This window comes from Agrilus planipennis, unplaced genomic scaffold (genome assembly GCF_000699045.2).
Source record: "Agrilus planipennis isolate EAB-ADULT unplaced genomic scaffold, Apla_2.0 scaffold163, whole genome shotgun sequence".
Lineage (NCBI taxonomy): Eukaryota > Metazoa > Arthropoda > Insecta > Coleoptera > Buprestidae > Agrilus > Agrilus planipennis.
The window spans coordinates 703,859-728,626 of NW_020438898.1; the positions used below are offsets into that span (position 1 = coordinate 703,859).

General features: G+C 32.8%; 3 protein-coding genes across 10 annotated transcripts in view; all 3 read right to left on the reverse strand.

The window, feature by feature from the left end:
* Positions 1-3,313, reverse strand: part of LOC108739101 (chromatin assembly factor 1 subunit A-like) — a 37,453-nt gene extending 34,140 nt beyond the window's left edge. For 2 of the 5 annotated variants that reach the window (XR_003230869.1, XR_003230868.1), the window contains exon 1: positions 1,996-2,085. Coding sequence is in view for 3 of the 5 variants with exons in the window: in XM_018472820.2 (XP_018328322.1) it covers positions 1,996-2,129; positions 2,820-2,939 (254 nt within the window). In the remaining 2 variants the exon portion in view is untranslated. The other 3 variants (XM_018472824.2, XM_018472821.2, XM_018472820.2) reach the window with 3 other exon arrangements.
* Positions 3,314-3,878: 565 nt separating this feature from the next.
* On the reverse strand, positions 3,879-6,138 carry LOC108739103 (ubiquitin-conjugating enzyme E2-17 kDa). Its single transcript, XM_018472825.2, has 3 exons — positions 5,896-6,138; positions 5,458-5,743; positions 3,879-4,453 (listed from the first exon to the last, which is right to left on the reverse strand). The coding sequence occupies exons 1-3, from the start codon at positions 5,937-5,939 to the stop codon at positions 4,328-4,330; spliced, it is 456 nt and encodes a 151-aa protein (XP_018328327.1). The 5' UTR covers positions 5,940-6,138; the 3' UTR covers positions 3,879-4,327.
* Positions 6,139-6,583: 445 nt separating this feature from the next.
* The window catches only part of LOC108739128, a 32,416-nt gene continuing 14,231 nt past the window's right edge, over positions 6,584-24,768 (reverse strand). The window contains exons 2-10 of one of the 4 annotated variants that reach the window (XM_018472866.1): positions 18,728-18,905; positions 17,563-17,788; positions 16,272-16,680; positions 11,206-14,234; positions 10,727-11,141; positions 10,315-10,672; positions 10,070-10,246; positions 9,845-9,919; positions 6,584-9,104 (exon numbers count right to left, since the gene is read on the reverse strand). In XM_018472866.1, coding sequence (XP_018328368.1) covers positions 8,927-9,104; positions 9,845-9,919; positions 10,070-10,246; positions 10,315-10,672; positions 10,727-11,141; positions 11,206-14,234; positions 16,272-16,680; positions 17,563-17,788; positions 18,728-18,905 — 5,045 coding nt within the window. In that variant the 3' untranslated portion in view covers positions 6,584-8,926. Of the gene's footprint in view, positions 9,105-9,844; positions 9,920-10,069; positions 10,247-10,314; positions 10,673-10,726; positions 11,142-11,205; positions 14,235-15,044; positions 15,340-16,271; positions 16,681-17,562; positions 17,789-18,727; positions 18,906-24,768 lie in introns of those variants that run through there. The other 3 variants (XM_018472867.1, XM_018472868.1, XM_018472869.2) reach the window with 3 other exon arrangements.

Below are 24,768 nucleotides of genomic sequence, written 5' to 3' on the forward strand. Positions count from 1 at the left end.
TTATTATATATAAAAATTATTTTTTTTATTTTTAGTATCAGCAATTTCTTACGCTGAAGTGTACGATGTGTTGCATGCCTATTTGCAAGAAATTCTTTTAGATTTTAATCATTAATTACTATTTATCTATGAAAAAACCTTAATGGCCGACAGTAGCAACAATTAGAAAAGAATGATGGCCGACAACAGCAACAATTAGAAAAGAATGATGGCCGACAACAGCAACAATTAGAAAAAATGATGGCCGACAACAGCAACAATTAGAAAAGAATGATGGCCGACAGCAGCAACAATTAGAAAAATGATGGCCGACAGCAGCAACAATTAGAAAAAAATGATGGCCGACACTACGTCACAGTGGAGCAATAAAAATGGCCGACTATTGACAATACGAGTAAACATAGAGCTAACTTCTTTTTTAATTATGTACTTATATAAAAAAAAATTCTGAGTGCTTTCAGCACAGCGCTAAAATCCAACTCTTGCTCCCTAACTATCGCTGTCATTGATGTCAATGCTTTAAAGCGCATAAATATAAACAATTAGAACGTTTTTCAAACAATTTTTAACACACAAAAAGTGATTAAACATATTGTTCACAAAAGTGAATTTCCACCACTCAAAGTAATGGTGCTAACAGTTTCTCTAGCATTTTATTTTAAAACTTTTATAAGCCCGACAAATTTATCAGTCCAATAGTACTATTATTGCCACCTATCGCTTTTAAGTCAAAACGATACAAAAAGAACCAAGAGCGCCATCTCTATTAAACCTTTGTAACAAGCAGAAAATCATTACAGACTTGGTCGTCATCTGACTTTGTATAACTATAAAACAAGATTATAATTACACATAAGTACAGGATAAAAGCTTTCTTAATTAGTATACAATTTCCTCATGAATGTATTTAAACAATTTAATGAGGATGAATCGCCATGAAGATAAAATATGTAAAAAGCATGTTTGTGTCTGCTACCAAATTCAATTAATTCTTAATCAATTCTCTAAAACAAACATGCAAGCCGTTATTTTTAATATATTTACATTATTTATATTTACAAACACCAGAATTGGGTCACCATGTAAACCTATTTATGATATAAAAAAATATTACGACTATTCAACAAACAAGAGAAATAATAAATCATTATTATTGCAGCAATTCCATGGTAATTAATTTATTACGATATTTCGAAGAAAAGCGAATCGCAAATGAAGGCTCATTACTACCTACAACACATTTAGAAAACTATTCTTTAGAAAATTCATAAATAAAACAAACGCCGAACGAGTAGGAAGACTTCACTTGTATGTAACATTTCCTTGATGACTGTATATAAATAGACCCTGAAGGACAAAATAGACGAAAACAAAGTAAAAGTAACAGCACCGTTTGTTTCTATTGTGTACAAATCTCAGCTCTTCATAAGAAGAAACTGATTGAATTGAAAACCATAAAAAACAATCAATTAATTAAAAAAATTAACCATATACTAATTCTAATCAAAAGAGCATGGTAGCAAACTATTTAACACACTGTACCAGCAATTAAAAAGAACAATTACTTCAGTGTAAATAGTTTGTTTAAAGTTAAATGATTACCTTATACAAAATATTTACTAGAAAGTTTAAAACAAATCACAAGATTATCTTCTGTGAAAGATTGCAATTTAATATTCAAAATAATTGATCTTACTATTGGTAGAACCTTTTGAACATGTATATAATTCATTTTGTAAGCTCATATTGAAGTGGTTATTAAACATAAACCACAATAAAACAGCAAAGTTCTTATTATTGCCAATCAATAACAGTGTAATGTTAATAAGTGTACTTCTTGTAAAATGTCCCAACACTTTTAAGAAGTATTAAGTTTAGAGCATATACAAATTCTATCAATCATTTTAAACCCAGCGCAAACCACAAATTTATCCAAATAAATCTGTACGTATTATTTACCTTGAAAAGTTAAATTAACTTTTAAAGGATTCATACCTTAATGACCTTCTATGCCTTGGAGACTCATAGCCATCAAGTTTCCTCCTTTTTGGTTCACGTTCACGATCATAAGAATGTGATCTAGATCTAGACCGAGAGTGTGAATGGTGTCTTCTTCTCGAGCGAGGCATCTAAAAAAATTATTTTCATTACTTTCTATGTAAATTAATGGATTTTTCTAGCATCAAGGCAACCAGAAATTGAGGTTAAATCTCCCTAATACACAAGTTCATATTGAAGTACCTTTCGTGGTATTTTAGATTTCGAATGGACATTAACAGGATTTGGCGTAATCAAAGCCATCCTGAAGAATTTTAACTGTATATATTACTCTTCTAAATTTAAATTTATCTCCTACAAAAAATTTTTAGCGCCTTCAGAAACACTTCATTAAGCATCTTCCAAAAAGTAAAACATTTCGCAAATAAAAAATAGTAAAGATCACGACCACAATAATTTAGTTTCTAATGTTTTTTTTGATAAAACCAAATGCTTTCAATAATTTTGACAAAACAAACGTTTAGTAAACAAAAGTTATCCAAACCTACTATTCAATTAAGTTGACCAACTCTAACTCTACTTTGTAATTTTGGCAAACACATTAAATTTGTCACTCGTCCTCAATATTAAACTAATCCCATATGTTTGTTAATTTATATTTTATCAATTTATCACTTTTCATCAGATTTCACTCGCCATTTTGTTTTACAGCAGCTGAATGACGCGCGTGTATGTATTTCGCAATCGTTACTAACTTGAGATATTTTCGTATTGAAGCTCTAAATGAATAATAATTTTCTTATTAAAAAATTACCACTTACTGCAGGTAATCCCAAGTGGTGGAATTTACACCAAATTAAGTTTGCAAAATGAGAAACACAACTCCAAGTTTTTAGCGCAGAACCCTGAATTAACTGGCTGGAATATGACAACCCGAACATCGATCTTCAAACTATTGGTCGGGCGATGTGTCGTCGACCTACGATTTTGCTTTTAAAATCATGAAAGAAACTTTAACACTACCCCGGTGAAACGACAGTATCTCCACTTTAACAATTTAGTTAATTACAAACAGCCTTTAATAACACTATAATCAGTTATTACAAACAGCTCATTTGCACAGAAAAATTAAGGTCAAGTTGAGACAGCAACCAACCAAGCACAAGTTATGGAACAAAAACAGACTTTTTTATCAGTGCTACCATCATTTCTAGTTCCCATGGAAAATCAAAATTCCCAATTACTTATTTTCATGGCGGGGAAATATGAAATGACGGGAATTTATTTCAAAATGCAGATATGTTTTAATTACTTTGAATACTAAGGCCCACGTTAAAATAAAACAATGTATAAAAAGGTAGAATTGTCAAATCAATTATTTTTGGACTATGTTATGCCTACAATCATACAAATAATACAACATTGTCTATTTTTACTTATTTTTATTTAGGAAACTTATTTCAGCTCAGTAATAGTACATATTTTCAATTAAAATATGCCAATTAAATGTTTTTTAAGTACTTCCTATAGATGCGAGATAAATTTCAAGAAATGTAGTTCAAATAAACATGAATAAAAAACTTCTTTAAATTATCATTTACTGTATTTTAAGACTTGAAATGTTCTGCAATGTACCTAAAGACTCCAATAAGTCTTAAGAAAATGATTAACGTATGAAGACAAATTTTTGAACACTAAAAACTTTTTCTGGATAAACCTCGTAAAGGTTTGCTTAATAGTTTTCATTAAAAACGTTTGAATATCAGCCTTAAAATCACATTTTGTATGTAAAAGTAGATTATGTAGGTACTTTTTCAGAAAAAAATATCTGGCAATGGCTTTTCTTAAAAATAAAGACTTGTTTCTAGTAAAATACACACATAAATTAATAATTTATTTGACATACTTATAATATAGCACAGGTTTATAACTATTTCTGTTTTTACACCAACAGAGAAAGTACAAGAAAGACGGCAGTTGTAGATAATATTGTAAATCCTAAAGTACGCAAGTGAAAAAGACCATAATAACTAAAATAACTATACCAGCTTTCTTTCAAAACTAAACAATAATCTAATTTACGTTAATTCGGGGAGAAAACACCCCTAGGTTACATAAAAAAGAGAAAGACAAAGGCTTGAAGATGTAATAGGTTATTGATATTAGTCCTGGGGAGAAAGGGAATATGATTATAAAATCGCAAAAAGAATATTTTACATTACATACTGAAACAATACAATTTTGCAAATTTACATGTTTACTTATCAACAGCAGTAGTGTAAAGAAATATATATATATTTATGTATATATTTAAATGTAGCTAAATTGGCTAATCTATGAAGCTCTGTTCAACACAAGCTTTCACTCGTTTTTCATATTCCCTTCGGTTTTCCTTGTATAATTGTGCAGCCATTGAATTTGCTGGAGAGTTAGGATTTGGATCACTAAGTAGAGACTGAAAAAAAAAATCAAAAATCAATTTTGAAATCATTCAAACTAAAGAAAATACAGTCACAACAAACTTTTAACTGTTTTACATTAAAGTTGCAGTGTAGTCATATTTTAAACCCCAAAAAATTAAAATATTGTATTGTATTGTATTACTGATCTTTATCAAATGTGTTCACTTTTAAGACTAAATAAAATTAAATTATACATTTATTTATCAAGATGACAGTGTCTAATTCCTGGAATTACTGCATCTCCGGTAGTTTTAATTGATAATAAATGCCTAATTTGCTTTCATTCAGTTTAATGAAAAGTGGCTTTTCTATTTTATAAAAATCAAGCAGAACTGCATTGGGTTTGTTACCGTTTTAATGATTTCTTATCAAACTGTAATAAAATCTGATTTATTATTAGAAAATTTTCAATAAAACATTATTACAATAACAAATAACGTCATAGTTGATTTACATGTATCTTGGGGTGGGGAAAGGCTATACATCGAATTATGCAAATTAACTATCAAGGGGAACATTGAATCGACCTTAATAAATGAATTACAGACATTATCAGTACCACAAAGCCATTAAATTAGTACATAAGCAGCAGTTCTTAAAGTTTTTACTACACTATTCTAACAACTTTTGCTTTTTTATTCAATTAAATGAGAATGGAGACAACTTCAAATACTTAATGCCCTGATATTTTTTATTACCTGTACAATTTAAACAATGTATTTAATAGACTATTTAAATTTTGATAAGAATAAGGCTGTACAATTCTTACAATCTTTAACATTCGTTTTCAATTTACACAAATCATTATCTTTTCTTTGCTACACAGCTTCTGGGTTTCAAATTAGCAGTATTAAGATATGATAGTGTCATAGACACATGCAATTATAATTAAAAACAATAATCTAAGACAAAACAAGATAGATAACAGACATGATAATGTTATTAAAGGTTATCGGGACTTTTTAAAAGGTAAAGGTTGAGTCAATGACCCACTTACTTGTATAGATGTTAATATAGCAGAAACATCATACGTAGGACTCCATCGATTTTGTAAGATATCTAAGCAAATACCACCATCGGCGTATACATTGGGATGGAACATGTGACTAACAAATCTAACTGTAGGTGGTTTATTTGGGTATTCTTCAGTAAACTCGATGGTCAGTTTGAAAGTACCATCTTCAAAGGGGGTGTCATGTGGACCAAATATCACTGCATTCCATATCATAATGTTGTTGTCAGTGGGTGCTCCACTGACACCAGTTGGTGGATCTTCTTGTAACCTACATTTATAATAAAATGAATGTTTAATAATAATTTGAAGGACGTGGATACATTACTTTAAATAAGCGATTTTGAACATATTGTGTAGGTAACATTTTAATCTTAAAACTAATTTGTTTATCTGCATTTATCAATACAACGAATTACGTACCTTTTGAAGTCTCTCATTAAACGACGACGAGCTGGAGTTGACATTATTTACGATTAAACTTCTACACGAAAACAAATTTTCTAGAACAATAAAATCGTAACAATTGTTCTATTTACTTTATTTGCACTGAAATTTAACAACAAATTTGTCCAGAAATCAGCTATTTATTTGCAATTCACACAGTAAATCTGTTATTTGCATGACGTTCCTTTTCTCCCGATTTCATAAACAAAAATAGCACTAGGTTAGTCATCTAGTAAAACATACTGCCAACCATTTTTATACCAACAGTAACTTAGATGGCCCATTATACACCAAAACTTCTAGGCGGTAAATACGATTTAACGCAACTTTTGGAATGGTTCTGCAGACCCATAATAACACTCCAAGCATTAAATATTAATATCTTCGAGTGGAATTCGATACTTAAACATTCTAATTATCTATATCGTGTGATAAGTGCTAAACATATTTAACTATTGTAAAACTGTTTTAACTTATATTCAGATACGTTAACTTTCAATTTTAGTAAATTAATTTGGTAGTTTTTGTATTAATTTAATAGATTCTACTTATTTTTATGTAGTTTACTTCATTTTACCCAAATTAAATACACTTAATTGCGTAATTTGTTATTGGTTTACAATTGATGTTTAAAAGTTACATTAAAAAGGTATTCACAACAGTATCAGTTTGAAGTAAAATATTTTATTGAGTGAATATCTGTACATTAACAGCAAATTTTCTAATACATTAAATAAAAATTTTTGTTTAATAAACTAAATGAAGTTCAAACTCAAAAATTCACATTCTATTTCTTCTCCTCGTACATGTGTATGGCACTACTAACTTTCGTTAATACTTTTCAGTTTGATCCCGAAATGCAAACAAAAATTAAAACTTAATATCAAAATATTTTTCGCGACATGTCGATCGTTTCGAGTCTCTCTTTGGTTTCAGTATTTACAAATCACAAAAGCAAACTGTGTGGACTCGTTCTTTAAACAACTACATTTATTCAATTAGACACTATTTATCCTTATTATAATAATAAATATATCTAAGACAGTAAAAGCTAATTAATACAAAAGTGATAATTAATACTTCCATGCAAAAAAAGCGCCACGTCGACGTGTTATTATTAATTTCGAAAGTACAATATTATTTAATTTTGTTTCAATCATCTTCGTTAAAAAAGGCCTCTATTCTCATTCAGTGAACTGCTTTAAGTACTTGCTTAGATGATTTTAATAGTAGATTAGGGGATATACTTAAATATGCGCAAATTAAAGCATTATCAGAATAACTACACATAGCATTGGGACAGGGAGATAGATAACACATTATGTATATCGAGATTATAAGCAGATTAAATATAAGATACTAATTTATTTTTGATTATTGTTTTTCTTTTCTATTTTGCAAAAAATACCATCAGAAGTCAGCATATATGTTTATATATCAGAGAGAAATAAAATACCAAAAGAAACAAACCAACAGAAAATTATTTTAAAAACAAGTGCATAACTAAATAAATGATAAGTGGACAATTACCTAGAAATAAATAAAGAACAAAACCACTAATATGCAGTCGATGCAAATAATATTAATAAAAGGAAAGATGATATTTTGGCCGCCCCTTAAGACCCTTAAAAAAGTTGTCTTTAAGGGACGACCGAATCAATTATTGAAGTCGAAGTGGCTACATCGAGTATTATCATGAATACTCGGTCCACTTTGACTGGGGTGCATTTGGAATAAGAAAATTAAAAAAAAAGCGCAAAGCAAACTGATTTTCCTTTTTAAATATTTTGGAAGTTTGGTTCGCACTTAATCTTAAACCGAAAACAAAAGGGTGCGCAATATTACAACCACTTCTACGTTAAATCCAATAGAATTTATACACGAAGTGGTTTCTCTACATTCTAAATTACCTAATTTTATTTTCATAAAGCGATTACCAAGAAAATCCCGCCGAATAGAAGGAATAACCGTGCCACTAAAACCGTTAGCATGCAAGGAAAGTGTAAGAAGGAGGAGGAAAATGTTAGTAACGACAGGCACAATTCCTCTTTCGATTTACTGGGATGGATATAATAATTGATGATATTCGGGTATCTCTAGATGGAATGTTGGGGGTGGCGTTCACAAAGTTTTACCCTACTGAATAGTACAAAAAAGGCTTAAGCAGTGCTCCTATACACCGTTAGCATGCAAGGATGGGAGGTAAAAGGAGAAGGAATATACATTAGTCAACAAAAGAACACTTTTAACCCTTTTTAATCTAACAGAAGGGCTAAAACTGAGAGCCCCCGTAAGGATAAACACTATAAGTATGAATAATGGAATGTTAATGTGACAAGTACCCAAATAACAAAAAAATATTATACATTACGAAAAATTTTGAAGAATTAAGAAAAGAACCCAACTACCAAACAATTTCCAAAGGTCAAACAAATAAAATAAAAAGCAGAAAAAGGCCATGCAGTATTAAACTAAAAACCCATCTTGACTTCTGATGATTTTTTTTGCTACAGACTGTACAGACCCTTATAAATAAATACTGTCAAATACAATAATAAGTTAATGGTACACGTAATGATATTATTTATTATTACTAACAGCGTGTAATGGTAAAAACTGAACCCAAGCGCAAAATTTTCAGTCACTTTTCGCAAAAATATTATTGAGCATTGCTTTTCCTCATTAATCAACAATATTATTATTATTATTATTAGAAAGGAACTGGACTTTTGTCAATTCCTTAAGTGTGACAGTACAAAGTGGAGCCTTTTCCTTTCAAAATTCTATTACACGTTCTCATTCGCTCAAAAACTAAAGCACCATGTAAATGTAGTGGTATAGAAACTCAAAAGAAAAAACAACAAACATCAGATTTACACCACTGAAAATAGAATAAATAACCCTTTTTACATTACAATACAATAATACCAAACGCAGTTCCACCCCTTTACGAGTCCCTTTCATTTTATTTCTTTTAAGGTGGAAACTGGTTTGATTTAAGGTACCCTCAGAAACGTTCATTGTCAGCAATAACGTCAGTTTTAGGTACCAGACCTTTTTGACTGCCTTTGCAGCACAACAACCATTTCTGATCAACTTCTAAAATTACTTTTAGTTGATCGCCAGTGTTGTAACTCAAGTGACCGCTTTCAGAAGGCAATCGATGAGATAACGCCTTAACGTATCTGCAAAATATGTTTAAAATAAATTTTAAACGAAGTGTAAAACATTATTATTAATAAAACAGAGTAATTTTAATTAACAAAAAACAATTATGAGTTTTTACGAAATTAAAGCATAAATTCTAGCGCGACGAAGAGCATCCTACCAAGCATCGAGGGTGACTAACTGAAGTATGCAATTTTAGTAGTTATAAACAGTATCGATGCATCTGATTGGCTGTTACACGGCGGCCATGTTTTTGCATCGATAAAACTGGGTCAAGTTCAGGACACCTGTCCTTAGAAGAATGGAGATGTAAACAAAGGCAGGCGCCACTTATTGAAGGATTAAATCAGGGAAATACTAAATAATACATAACTCGGTTGTTTCTTAACCGATTTAAACGCGGTTTTTATCAAAATTTAAAGAATTTAACGCTGCTTAACACTAAAAAGAAACAGATAATCTTAATTTTACATAAACCAATTAAAAGGTCATCTTAAAATTATATCTTGGACCTAACTTAAATATTCAAAATAAATAGTGGAAGGTATACCAAGGAGATTGTAGATTTAATTACTAGTATTAGTATTGTTGATATTTTACTTTAATTTATAAGATAATTAGTACCATCACCAAAAAAGTATGTTAATTTTAGTTGAGTGCAAAATAAAAGACAATAAGGTAGTACTATAATAAGTGCATGTTAGTTTTTAACGTATGTACGTATATTTTGCTTTTTTGTTGCAAATTACATGCATACCTCTTTTCAACATGCACATTCTGAAAACCATTCCATGTTTTCCTAACTTTCTTATATTTTGATGTCGACAACTTTCTATAATAAATAAAATAACAAAAATTAACTTGCCAAAAATAAAACACAATTAACAATAAAATTCTGAAATAAGTAATGAAAAGAATATATAATGAAATGAAATAAAAAAAAAACAAAATAATAAAGTTTTTAATTAGAGACAGTACTTACTTTGGTATTTGCACTTTTGGGCTGGTTGTTTTTCTACCAACAGAACTGGACACCGCTCTTCGGGGTGGTAAAGATTTGTTGGAACGATTATTACCAGGTTTGTACGGAAGACTGCTGGGCCTGGTCATGGGTCGTGGAGATTCTTCATAATTTTCAAGGCGATCCAATCTACTTGTCCTGAAACAATTTTTATTTTTTTTTTTTCTCAATAAAAACAGCATTTTGTTTGGTTGTCTAGAACCTACCTAGTAGCAGGCGAGTTTTTCTTGAGTCCAGCGTTACTCTTTGCTACATTACTGCCACCAGGAGTCCTTGTTTGTCCAATGGCTTTGGTTGTTGAAGTTCCAGGGGGTGTCACAGCCTTTTTGCCAGTAGTCTTGTTAATATTATTCACAGCAACAGGAATGCCTGAAGGTCTGTTGGGAGACGTAACCGGTCTAGGAATCTTTGACTTATTCCCGTGGGTCGGAGATTGCGGAGGACTTCCCCCGGAACTTGTTGATTCTTTCCCACTTAGCATTTCCCATTTCATTTGTAATTTTTTAAATCTCCTGCCATTAATCGGCTTTGAATCGGATAGATTTGAATCCAAGGAATCAGGACCTACAATGAACAACATACTAGTAACAAATTTAGAATCTAGTGAAGATTTTGTACCTTCTTCTGGAAGTTGAACAACTTCTTCATTGGAACTGCATTCGTCTTCCTGGTTACCCTCTCGTTCGGACTTTTTCTTTTGTGGACACGTTTCTAAACTATCGGTGTAATCTTCATCGTCTTCCTTTGCCAGTCTATCATAGGCTTGAAATAACTTTGACGTCGGAGAAATTCCGGACCATCTCTTCTTTGTAACATCATCGCCCAATTTAAAAGTCGGTTTGGAGAAGTTGGAATCGGTGCAAGATCTCGGCCTCTCAGGATACGTTTTGGGTCTTGCGTTTATAGGAGATTGAGGAGCGTGTTTTGGAGAGAAATATTGGACCGTGGCTGCTGAAACCTCATCGGTGTCAGAGTTCGAATGACTTGACAACTTAGAGAAGGTCCACTGTTTAGATGTTTTAAAACCAGGAGACTGGAAAGGGCAGGAAATATTTTAATTAATATTAATACAGATAACGACTGAACGAAGTACTTACTTTGGGGTGAGATGGGCTCAAAGGTTGCTGGTATGAGTCCATCCTTTTCAGACTTTCGTGCAGTTGACGATGTTCAAAAAGAAGATCGAATCGGAAAGGCAACAATGCTAAAGGCTCCAAAGTCGTAATAAGTGTGTCCATAAGTCCTCTAACGCTGACACTGCCAGTGTGAGCAAGGACTAATAATGAATCCTGCTCGTAATGCTTTTTTAGAACGCTCTCTCTCGTCCTTAAGTAACTAAACCAGGCATCCAGAGATCGGACATTGAGCAATCCAAAGATAAAGGCGTTGAATTTTACTAGACCCTCGGTAATTGTATCTTCGGTGTTTATTCTCATAACCAATTCGTTGAGGGCTTTGGTAAGAGGACCTTGGTGAGACGAAACCTCGACAACTTGCCACACAGAATTGTTAATGGGTCCAAACGTAGTGTCCAATGAGGGTTTTAATCCGTCGCTGAGAATTGCGTATAAGGCAGGACAGAGGGTCGAAAGAGCAAGCTTTGCACAAGCGGGATTCACCGAAGAGTCACCTAACGCGTTAAGTTCTTCTTGATTGGAAGCCGGAGAGAAGTGTGTGACCATCTTTTCAACAGCATCCGTGACTGCAGCGACCAGCGAACGCTTCTGACTTAGATCGTAAGATTTTTTACCAACGGAGTCGTCAGCGTTAGTCTTCCCATGGTAATGATGATGTTTTTGTGACAATAGAGCCGAGACGTTTGGAGAATTGTTTGGCGGTTTTGTTTCTACATTAACATTAATCCTTTCGGCAAAACTAACAATCTTCTTCCCTTCGGAATTCTCGCTGGAACTTTGGTTGATTTTCAACGCCAGAAACTTGGCAACGTACGATCTCAATTGCATCATTCCTTCTTCGTCTAAATCATCTGGATCTGATGACGAAAACCCGCTCATTTTGAGATATTCTTCCAATTGCGCCAGTTCTTCGTAATTCACTTTATGTAAAGGTAATTCCGTTTTAAATCTAGGAGAAGACACCAATTTACACTGCGGTTCGTCCAAACTGCTACTCGATGTCCCTGCATCTACACCTTCGTCTTCCGTCTCACTTATCCGTTTATTCCTGTTAAATGTGAATTGTTCCTGCATCGAATAACGTTTGTTCTGGTTTTGTTCATAGTCGATCTCTTCTTCCATCGCTTCGAACATGCTGAATCGTTTGTTTTGGTCGCCCAATTTCCGAGATTTCACGGTTTCGAGGCTCCTTCTTAATATGCTTTTGGGTAGAGGAGGTCGAGGTGGTACTATTTCCGCTTTGTTTTCCAAACTTAACGATCTTTTTGGATATGGTGGAGCTATAGTGGTAATCGATCGATTTCTTTCACTAACCATTAGACTTGCTTCTGAACTCGTTACACTATCGTAGCGATAAACAAATAGTGGGTTTAAGTTGTTGGGATTGGCGGGACTACTCTGGGAATCTGTGAGAATGGTTGAAGAGCCTCTATATCCAGAACTGGGTTGTGTTGTAACGCTGGACGATGAAGATACTCTTTCGAGACTGTTGGTTCTGTTCATTAATTTGGCACAATCGCAACTTGCAGGTCTCGATTTCCTGCTTACTGGCGGCGATTGACAGAAAGATGGTTTCAAACTTCCCAGGAGAATGTCATCTTTATTCTTCAGTTTGGTTGCCACCTCTGGTACATCAGCCAATATTTTCCTGTACTCTGTTGGAAGCAGGAAGTTTAATGAATCCCAATCCTTGACATGTGAGAAACCTTTTTCCCGAAGAGCTTCTACATCGTTGAAACTTACAGGTCGTTTCCTGTCAATATGTCTCAATTCTTTAGGATTTTTGTGTGGCATTAGTAACACTTTGGCGATATCCTCTTTGCCGTGAAGAAAATTTAAATCGGGCAGCACATAATTTGGGTATAAAACGTATACTGGTTTTTTGACTTCAGAATCTTTTTTTAATTTTGTAAGAAACGAAGGTTCAACAACTTTAACAAATTCTTTGGCGCTATTGCAGTTAAGTTTGTAAGGCGCATTCTTCAAATTGGTGTCCACATAACAAGATGTTTGAATACTTCTGTTGATCAGATGTGCAGGGACCTCTGTGGATGTTCTTCGAATCCTTGTTTCAGCAATCTTCTTAATAGGTGAACTGGTAACATTTTTGGTGGCTACAGACGGATTATTGTTATTATTACTAGTGGTAACAATTGGACTAGGGTCGCGGTAACTATTGTCGGTCAAGTCAAGTTTTGAAAAGCTTTCGGTGAGCTGTTCGATGGATTCGCTTCGCGAAACCTCTTCGTCTTCTTCAACAATGAGCTCGTGCGTTCTGTGAGATGTTTCTATCGGTTTTTGACAAACCAGAAGGCTGTCTTCAAAGCATTCGTTCCTGTCTGGTTCTGTTTGACTTTCCTGTTTTGAATCCAAAAACTGACTGCTGTTTGCTGAATGCGTTTCGCTGTTGTTAGTTGTTCTCGATTGATCCATTCCTAATGACATTCCTTCAGCACTGACACTCTTTTGTTTCATGAAGAGTTTCACCAAGTTTAAGTTCGGTTTTTGATGTTTCGATGCCTGTTCTGTGGAACTGACTGTACCATCAGTAGACGTTGCCATGTCCGATAAGATGCTACCTCCACTTCCGCTACAACTCCTTATTTGATGCTGAATGTCGAAAACCTTGACTGGTTTCTTTTCTGACGATATAATCGAATCCATTTGGTGGGTAATTATGAAATTTTGGTTTTTGGCATCGTTTGTGGCATACCGTTTCTGTTTACATAGATCGGGCATACTTTGACTCTTGAGGACGTTGTCCGTGTGATTGTAATCGTTGTTGGTATCTTCTTCGGAATTGTTGTTACCCGATGGACGTCTCTTCAACTGGTTTTCGCTGTTCCGTTTCTTTAAGTTGCTCCAAGTGGTAAAACCGCCCGAATCAGACTGAGCCATCGAGATGTTGGTAACTTTCGGATTTTTTACATGCATCTTCAACTCTCCAGAGCAACGAGAACTACTGACCCCCGAAGCTGAATTACTTTTTTCTAACGAGAAACATTTATATTTTATTTAAAATCTTATATTGTGCTTATTATTCTTTTTATCTGTATAATTGGAACGTAAAAATTTAAAGCTACCAGAATTTTCGTTCAAAAAGAAGATCGAATCGGAAAGGCAACAATGCTAAAGGCTCCTTTATTATTACTAACAGCGTGTAATGGTAAAAACTGAACCCAAGCGCAAAATTTTCAGTCACTTTTCGCAAAAATATTATTGAGCATTGCTTTTCCTCATTAATCAACAATATTATTATTATTATTATTAGAAAGGAACTGGACTTTTGTCAATTCCTTANTCTGCACCAATCATATACAATGAAAACTTCTAATATACAAAATATGCTTTTGTAACTTAAAAACACAAGAACTAAACAATATAAAATCAATTTATTGTTGTTATTATTTGGAAAACATAAAGGCCTAATTAGTTTCTATGGAATTTTGATTAGATAGCTACTATAACAGGGTTGAACGACAAGAGAAAGCATTGGATAAATTTACTTTTATAATACGATATATGTAAACGGTGATATAAGGCAGCAAACAAAATATCGTATACTAGTTTACATACATGTAGGTACCATGAATATGCATTATGTATAGAACAAATAATTGTTTCTTTGTTAATATATAATTAATTTTGTTAGCAATTTTTTGAACTAGTTCTAGATTTTTTTAAAGTCAAAATATTTCAGATACTTATGGATTAATTGTATTAATAGTTGTTGTAACTAGCTATTAATATCATATGAACTTGGACTTTGAAACTTGATTTAAATAAAAAAGAATCCTCACTTTTTTCAAGACACATTCTGTCACAAAAACACTTCTTCTTATCATTTGCAAAATGTGCACTTCTGATATAGATAATTAGTCTTTCTTTATAACTTTAGAACGTATCTATTGACACTTAAACGAAAATCACAAAACTAAAGAGAAGAACTCTGATGGAATTTATAATAGTATTCGATGTCTTGCTTGCTCGAAACATACTGATTATAGGGTCAAACGTTTAACAACAATAAATTTGTTTGTTGAGATAACGGATCAACTAATGACACACCACATCCACTGTAAGTAGGTTTATCAAAATTTACCAGAGAATATATTTTCAACACTATGAAAACTGATTTGAATTATTAACATTAAAAAATTACCATTTAATTACCTGTACGAACGTAAAAAAAATAAACTAAAGGAAATTTTTAATTGGGCTAGGTCTAATAAATACTTGCCTTGTTTTTTATTATTAGTTTTATATTCAAATTTTTAAAAATTCGTAAAAAGGAGTTTTGACAATTTTAAATTAGAATTCAAAACTTTCCGTAAACAATGTAATAACGAAATCCGCAAATATTAGTGTTATTTCTAAACAATTAATACATCAAACATTTACATAATTATATATTGAAAAGAACAACAAGAAGTTAAACAATACAGTTTTACCCAAATGTTATTGATAGAAGCAACAAAAATATTGTCTTTTCTATTTCAACAAATAAAATATTTTTAAACCCTCTGTTTCACCCACTTTCTTCAGACAAAAACTAAAAGGTAACTGTTAATTATTATACTTTTATTATTTGTAAATATAATGATATCGGTCAACAAAAACAATTCCCTTAAAAAATATTTATTTATTAGCATATTGTTCTATTGTTTTTAGATCGTGTTTGCAATTGTTTTGTTCATTCTGAGTCTATGTTACCGTATTTTAACCACATTATAATAATGTAATGTTTATTGTAACTGTTTCATCCAGCAAAAAAGTTTATGGAAGCGTTCACGTAGGTAATGGTCCTCATCACAACGGATTCTTTTTTACATAGAAGAATGAACTACACCGTTAGACCAATCTACTTCCTTTTGTGGTTTTGAGCATTAATATGAATATAGAAACGACGAAAAAAATTGCAATCAAACTAGTAGTAAAGAAATTTGAATAAAACGGAAAGTTTTAATTACTTTTAACGTTTAATTTCTTTTGCGGTATTCTTTGCTTTACAAATTTGTATCACTTACCACTTTCGTGAAAATCGCTATCTTCTGAGTACATGGTGATGGAGCCCTCAAAAGCAATCGTGTAGTTGTCTTTGTTTGCCTGACAGGTCAAAAGGATATCTTGCTCGCTCATAAAGTCGCCACAATCCAGAGAATCGACGCTGTAATTGCCCCCGAAGCCGCCAATCCCGACGCCTGCAGTGAAAGGCGGTGATTCTTTTATAGGGCTAAAAAGCAGCTCAGATTTACAGATCGACATTGAATTGGCCGAGTCGCCACCATCGCACTGGGAATTCGAGTGTGGAGATAGAGAACTTTCAAAGTCAAATTTAGCCAACATCGAACCCGATACCGAGGCAAAGGACTCTCCATGACGGCTGATCGTCTGAGAAAAAGGGGAAGATCCGTATAGAATGTATTGCCTGGGACACTAAAGAAAAGTGGGCAGTTGATGGAATGTTATAATAAATGTAAGACACTGTGAAAGGGTTGATCTCTATTCTGGCTAAGACTACATCCTCTCATTTCTTTTTAAACACTGAAAAATTAGTTAAACCTATGCCAAGTTCTAATCAAAATTGAGCATGACAAGTTACAAGTTAAGTTTAATACTTCAGTTCCTTAAAGAAACAATTACGCATGTCATCGCTTGCCAGAGTGCCTAACTATCGTAAACTGTGCCATGTTCAAATTGGCTAAAATATGACCAATTAGAAGATAAGTTAAATACATTAGTTTCCTAAAGAAACGATTAGTCATGTTATCACTTGCCAGTGAGCCAATCTGTCGTACACTGTGCCAAGTTCAAATTGAAACTGAAACTTGGCACGTTATACTTCAATTCCCTGAAGAAGCAATTAAGAATGCTGTTGCTTATCAGTTTCCTTCACAATCATAAACTACTTATGCCAAGTTCAAATTAAGATTAAAACTTAATTGGCAAATTATATGTTGAGTGTACTAGTCTGCACCAATCATATACAATGAAAACTTCTAATGAAAGGTTACTACTAATTTTCTTGCCAAATCCAAAGTTATTACAAAGCTCTATTTTAACATTAGTTTACTTTAAGTTTATTATAATTGAATTATAATATGAACATTTTAATTCTTTATAACGTTATAAATTGGGTGATGAGATCTTAATTCGTTTTCGTTCGTTCATTTATAGTTAAGGACAAAAGAATGGTTTTAAATCATCCAAACACTGAGCTTTCGGTGGACACTGAATAAATGTATCGTAGAAACAAAATTTGTCCTAGTTTTAAAGTTAGTGTGCTTTATCATCGTTGATCATATACTTGTAGTTTACCTCTTGAGATAAGGGATCTGTGCACATGGTCGGTAAATTAGTTAGAAGGGCATGTATATCTTCCGTTCGGAAGCTCTCCATGTCCGCTTCCGCCAAGTTGGCGTCCATGTTTTTTGCCAAAGCGTCGTAATAACGAATGTCGCCCCCTTGCACCACCCCATTTCCTCCATACGCTTCCGACAGAGATAGAATACTCGTATGGTGGTTTGTACTGCCATCTCTGTAACTAAAAAGGACTTGGCATTAAAAAAATTACGTTCAAAATAAAAATAATTTAATTTTTTTTTTAATTTTTAATTATCGGAAATTGGGGTGCATTTTATTTAATAATTCACATGTATCATTCTACTATTTGATCTATGGAAGGTAATTATTTAAACATTTAAAACTGGGCATTCTTTTTAATTGTATCGCTTTCAAAAACGGAACTATATCGTATTAGGTTTCGAATTGATCATAAAAAGCATAATGAATTATTACTGCATTGTTCTATTAGATTATTTGTATGAATCTATGCTAGATATTAATTGTATGTCGGATTCTTGTGTCCTGTTTTTAATCAAAGTTCGCCTTGAGAATTACATTCTCATCAGTAAACAATGGCTTCATGTATATCCATTGTAGACTTTTGAAAAATGCTATTGTCTCCAAGAACAAGCAAAAAGGAAATGTCTTCATTGTAAGTAAAATTCCAATTATTTCATACAAGAAGAATAAACACAGTGTACAATTATTTAGAGATAGTGCTTACTTTAGCATATCTGTAGAACTTTTATAGAGTAGAAACAGTTTAAACTTTGCTTTTCTTAGATGTTCAGATGAAATGTTCTTCAAAATGAAAGCAGAAAAAACAATTGTTGCAAGCAAACGAAAACAAAACTCTTTACATACTTAGGTCAAGGGACCTACTCATTTAATGATGCAACATACAAATGTATGCGAATGTAACACACGATTTTTATAGCAAGACACGACTGAAATTAATTTTACAAGAACGAACTATGTAGAACATTTGCTAACAATAAAAGACTTGATTATGTTGTTGTTGTTGTTGGTCATGTTGTCACAAAAAACACAATTTGGACACACTTAAAGCCAAAACTTTCACACGAGGGTGTGACAAATAGATGGACAGATCGACATAATATCTGGAGAAAAGTCTTACTTGTAATCTAAAAACCATTGGTAATCTGAATTGTCTTGAATGAAGTCTATATCTTGGGTTGATGTAGAGCTGAAGCAACTGTTGGAGGAAAGATGATGATTGCTGTTGCAGTCCGACCCTGGGCTATGGGCAAGAATTTTTCCTCCACCGCCCACGCCCAAGTCATTCATTGCTTTACCTGTAACAACGATAAAAAATTATTTAGAAACAATCAAACATGTGATTTCACAAAAAACGAAAACAAAAGAAGAAAAATCATTTTGATGCAAATTTTTTCTTCGAGATGCCCTGTTAGGGATTATTCGACTGGGGATTCCAGTGAGTAGTGTTACTATGGTATATTTTTCGACTACATGGTTGGTTTTTCCGCTAAGGGGTGTCAAAATTCACTAATATTGATTTATGGCTAACTCTTGATTAATTTTGATTATTAAGATTTCTGTTCTTATCATACGGCCCGGTGTGACCCAAGACTTAAATATTAGGACATTTTTATAAGAGATGAATCGGGTATCAGGTTTGGATCCGGTACCCGGCAGATCCGGCACTTTTTTAGGATCCGCCTAAGTATTGTATAGCCATTTAAGTTGTCAATGTCTTAATTGCGGCATGGCGTGGTTCAAGACTTCAATATTACGACATTTGTATTAGAGATAGACAGGGTCCCCGGTTTGGATTCGACGTCCAACGGATCCGGCATTACTTTAGGATCCGGCCAGATTTAAGTTGTTGATGTCTTAATTAAATCAGTTTATGTTAATTAAAATGCAACCTGTGTTATCAGTTGCAGAATTCCTATACTTATACAACCACTTTGCACTTTTGGATTGCATAGAAGTGTTTGTTTCGAAATTTATTACCGTATAAATTAATAAGGAGAAAAGCGAGTTTCATTTTTTCTTTTCGCTGACCGGTCGTAGAATTTTAATAGGTGCCCACGCGAGTGAAGTGCTTTGTAACATGCAAAAGACAATAAAATCTTTATCTATCGCTTCTCCGATATCCAACGACCATTTTTACATAGACACAAAAGCTAGCTTCCTCAATATTTACTACCCAATTGGACTTGTAGTCGTTAAAAACCCATAAAACACATTTATGCGTTAGTATGTAACATAAGCGATATAGATAAGGGATCCAGGGAAGAAAGCCTCCAAGAAAAAAGTCCCGGAAAGACAAAAATCACCAAAAATTTGTTCTAAACGTTATCATACGATTTAAAAAATCAACACTTCAAGTTATTGTCTTTCTTGATGATGATAACGTTGAATAGACAGCATGAGTTCTAGTAATCTATCTATATATATAAAAATGAATTGCTGTTCGTTAGTCTCGCTAAAACTCGAAAACGGATGGACCAATTTGGCTAATTTTTGTCTTGAATTATTTGTGGAAGTATAGAGAAGGTTTAAAAGGTGAATAAATATGAAAGTTGTTAACTATCTTTCAGATTATTTTTATGTAGATTGATAAATCTTAAGTTCTGTCACAAATTAAATTTCTGAACGCAACCATGATATTTGACATTTGATCATCATCATCATAAGGTCATCAGTCCTAAGACTGGTTGGACACGTACCTCCACTCTTTCCTATCCTGAGCTAAACTTCGCATTTCCCTAAGACTAGAACAATCCATATCCTTAACTATTTGCGAACAGTAATCTAATCTAGGTCTACCTCTACCCCTTCTAACTCCTGTTTCTGCCTCTAATATATCTCTGACTAGAATTTCATGCCTGAGAAGGTGTCCTACCAAGCTATCTCGCCTATTTTTTATTGTCTTCCACAGAGTCCTCTGTTCCCCTATTCTTTCCAATACCTCTTCATTTCTAACCTTTTCTACCCACGATATCCTCATCATCCGCCTATAACACCACATTTCGAACGCTTCTAACCTTTTCTTTTCCGCCACTCCTACGGACATTTGATAACCAAGTTTATTTTATACAAAAGTTTAGGTCTTTTATTTATCGATTGAGGCAGTACGAAGTCTGCCGGGTCAGCTAGTATTAAATATTTTTGAAAACTGTTAAAATATCGAAAAACTGAAAAGGAAAATGCATCTTATCATTTTGTACCTGAATTTATTCATAGAGCAACATTTGGCGTCAACAAAATGAGTAGTACCTATTACTGCATCTTATTTATTTATTACACTTTGTAAAAACAGATTTTCGGCGTTACCAAAACGAACTTGAACCGTTGGGCTGTTCCAAGTTACTGCCAAAGTTTATTAAAAAATCTGACATACAATATATATATGTTTCCAACCGGCTCCGTTTAAGTAGATGCAAAACAACTGTGTATTTTTAAGATTGAAGTGTAGAATGAGCCTAATTATTGTCTGTTGTTTAAAATAGTATTCAAAGCAACAAGAATACTGTGTAAATGAGAATGAGTCACGAAAACATGAAAATGTTAATGACCGATGACACTAACCATCCAAAAATCAGAAGAACCAATTAATATTTACCACATAGGTAATATTGTAATACTGTTTCGAATGTATTAAGTCAAACTTGGATTAAATGAAAGTTCTATTTAAAAACACTTTGTCAAAATTTTAAAGATCTTTGATCCAAAAAAACAAAACTGTAACAGCATAAGTTTTCATCACAAAGTATAGGTATGTTGAAATCTATACAATCTATACATTTGTGAAAACGAAAAGCTATTTATTTCGATTCTTGTAGCGTAAAACGTCTTAGCTTGCAATTTGCCATTCAACAGAAAATGTGAACTGAATAAATAACGTAAATTTTCCAATTTCACATCGGATGTAAAAGCCTGATTCTTTTATCTTCTACAGCAAACTGCTATCGTTATCCTAAGTAGCATTTCCGTCATTGGGAATTCTGTGGAACTTCTTATTCCACCACATAATATCCACCCAATTTATATTTTTACTTAAAACTACTTGAAATGTAAATTTGGAAATAGACTATTAATGAATTTATTCAGTATATTTGTGTTTTTTAAGGAATTTCCTGATTTTTTCAATCGTTACAAACTGCGTAACTGTTTATCGTTGTATAGGTATTATGTAGACTCAAAAATAAACCATTCATTCGTTCCATTATCATTCAATACGCGCCGAATTGTAATTTTTTATTAAAACTCATGCTTTATAAAGGACTTATGTAACAGTTCAGTGTTCCTTTAAAGTATGTGCTCAACACCCATTCATGTCGTATCGTGAGGCAGTAAGGCTATTGATTTATTATTAATGTCACGCCTTTTGTTCTTTTCGTTCTGACTATAAATTTCGTAAACAAGTGCTGTGGATATCACAAAACAATAAGTTTGTAGCGGTGCTACATACAAAAACGGTTCATTTTGGAGATTCGTATTGAAAAAACCATCATTTAAAAGGTACACGCGTTTTTATTGAATATGTTTAGATATCGAACTTTGTTTTTTTGTAAAGTTATTTGAAACATAATTTTCAAAATAGGCAACTACAGCGTCTTTCGAAATCTTTGACAAAAGAACACAATAATACATAAGCTATTGTTTTGTTTCATTAAAATTTATGATTAGTATAGAATATCCCTTGAAGCGAAGACAAGAACATTTGAATAGACAAAAGTTTATTTCTAGTAACGGAAACAAATTCCTCTGTATCTGTTTAAGATCTTATCAAAAATGTATTTCCTTGCATACAAATGTAATAATTAACTGTAACAATAAACTTCGATTTTGAAAAATAATGTTACTGTAGAGGGATCTCGGGGAAAACACATGTATAGATACGAAGATCGGCGTTAACAGAGGAAATTCAGGGCGATGAATGCGCTCACGTACAATTGAACAATATGATGCTGATTGTTCATGAATAAAATGCAAAATTTGTTGTTATATTCTTGTTAATACTGAGGTTTTTACGAACCAGTTTACCCAATTTCAAATTCTAATCATATTTAGGAACTAAAAAAAGGCTTTTTGGTATTAGAAAAAACAAATACATATAAAAATTGTAACAAACATGTACCTACAAGTGAATCTAATTTATGTAATTTATTCTAGGCAGATGAGAAGTTAGTTTACAGAGAGCAAACATTGTCTTATGTGTGTAGATATCTAACGTAGAACACTTTAACTTACATGAAACACTCTGATTTGCTTTGAAAGCATGTCAGCCGTTTTGCTGTGTTTGTTCTTTCTACACACACATACATACACACACACACACACATACGCGCCATGTTGTATGTATGTAAAATGTTGTATGTAAGTACTATATGCATGAAGAGAATAAGGCACACACAGGCGGTTTCATTTATACTTAATTGGATCATCAATTAGTGTGGATGAGCTCAATGGCTATTAAAAGAATAGACGATTCCAGTGTATGTCGCCCGTATGCCTCCGAACTCACGACGACAAACGTTTTGCCCCTTTATTTTATTCAATTAATTAATCATTTTCAGTTCAATTAATCGATTAACTATCATACAATATCGAGAAATCGAACAATCAATAATGGCTTGTAGCGCCGTCATTTGATTCGTAATGCCATGCGCGAAAACGTCACATCTTGATTGCGAAAATTGCATCAAAAAGACAGGAAAAAAATAAGAGTTTCATTTGGTAATGATTGTCGATTTTCATGTAAAAAAAATGATTCATTGTTGTTATCTACGTTTAGACTTCTAGTAATTATCGAATAGACACACGGCGCAATCAGTAACAAGTGGAATTTAGACACATTAAAGAGGAATTTGAAAGTTCCGTGTGCGACACAAATTCCTGCTGCATAAGAAGCGCTTCGACCATGAGCTTCTTCACGACTGACTGCACACCAATTTTCTTTTGTAGGTATTGAATTATTATTGTTGTAAAGATTGTATTCAACAGCAGGTACACTGGTAAGTATACATCTTCCTCCTTATGGAAGACTTTACTAGTGATACTTCCTTTAAGATATCGAAAACTAATTATTATTATTGAAAGGTTTTCTGAAGCAAACGTAAATCATAAAACGTTTCCATGATTTATATGCAAAGATAACCGGCCGTGAATTACAAGTTGGTTCATTTAGCCAATAGAAAATGACTGCCTTTTCATCTTACGGTTAAATATGAAAGTATACATAAATATTGGTGTGTGACTTTTGGTGGTAATGGCATATTCTGATTGTATCGCAATTTTCAAAACGAATAAATAATTGAACACATCTTAATTTAATGGATTTAGACCAGTAACTTGTATAATTGAAGATAGAAATATATAGTTTGTACTTTCATAACATGAAGTAAACATCTGTTCTTTTGCGGAAACAAGTGAGTTAAAAGTAACACAAACAACAAATATACTGTAAATAATCATTCGTAAAATCGAATTATTAAAGAATGTAAAGAGAATCATTAAGTTTTATAGCATAATTTTATACCTACAACATCTATAAAGAATAAATGGCGTGATGCTTCATACTGTACAATAACAATGGTTTCAAAAAAGATTTTAATATTTAATTGGTTCAAACAAGAAACAAAATCAATTGAAACCAAAAGAACATATCAGAATTGAATAAACATTTGGATAATATAAATAAAACTGTCGACACCCTTTATACAAACATCTACATAATCTTAACATTACCTTCCTTCGAATGTTCCATATAAAAAGAATAATAATATACCTATGTACGTTAGTTCACTACTGAATCTCTAGAATAAAATTTATTCGACCTTACCGGAGGCAATGAGCATGAAATAAGTTGAAGATTGAAAACACCAAAGCAATCAACTTGGCTGATGCATGTACAAATTATTTTGCACACACATTACTACATTAATCGACATGACATTTTAGGAGCGACATACATTCATTAACAGTGTTCTGTTCTATTGACGTACCAATAAAATATTTAAGGATAGACGGTAACAATATTGCAATCATGATTCTCCTGGCAAAAAGTGGAACACTCAACCTTCATCGATTCATACAATAAGAAGAAAGAAATTAATGAAATTCCTTTACCATGTATGTCATTATGTCAACAAAGCCTCCTTTAGCATTTCTTCTGTACCCACATGA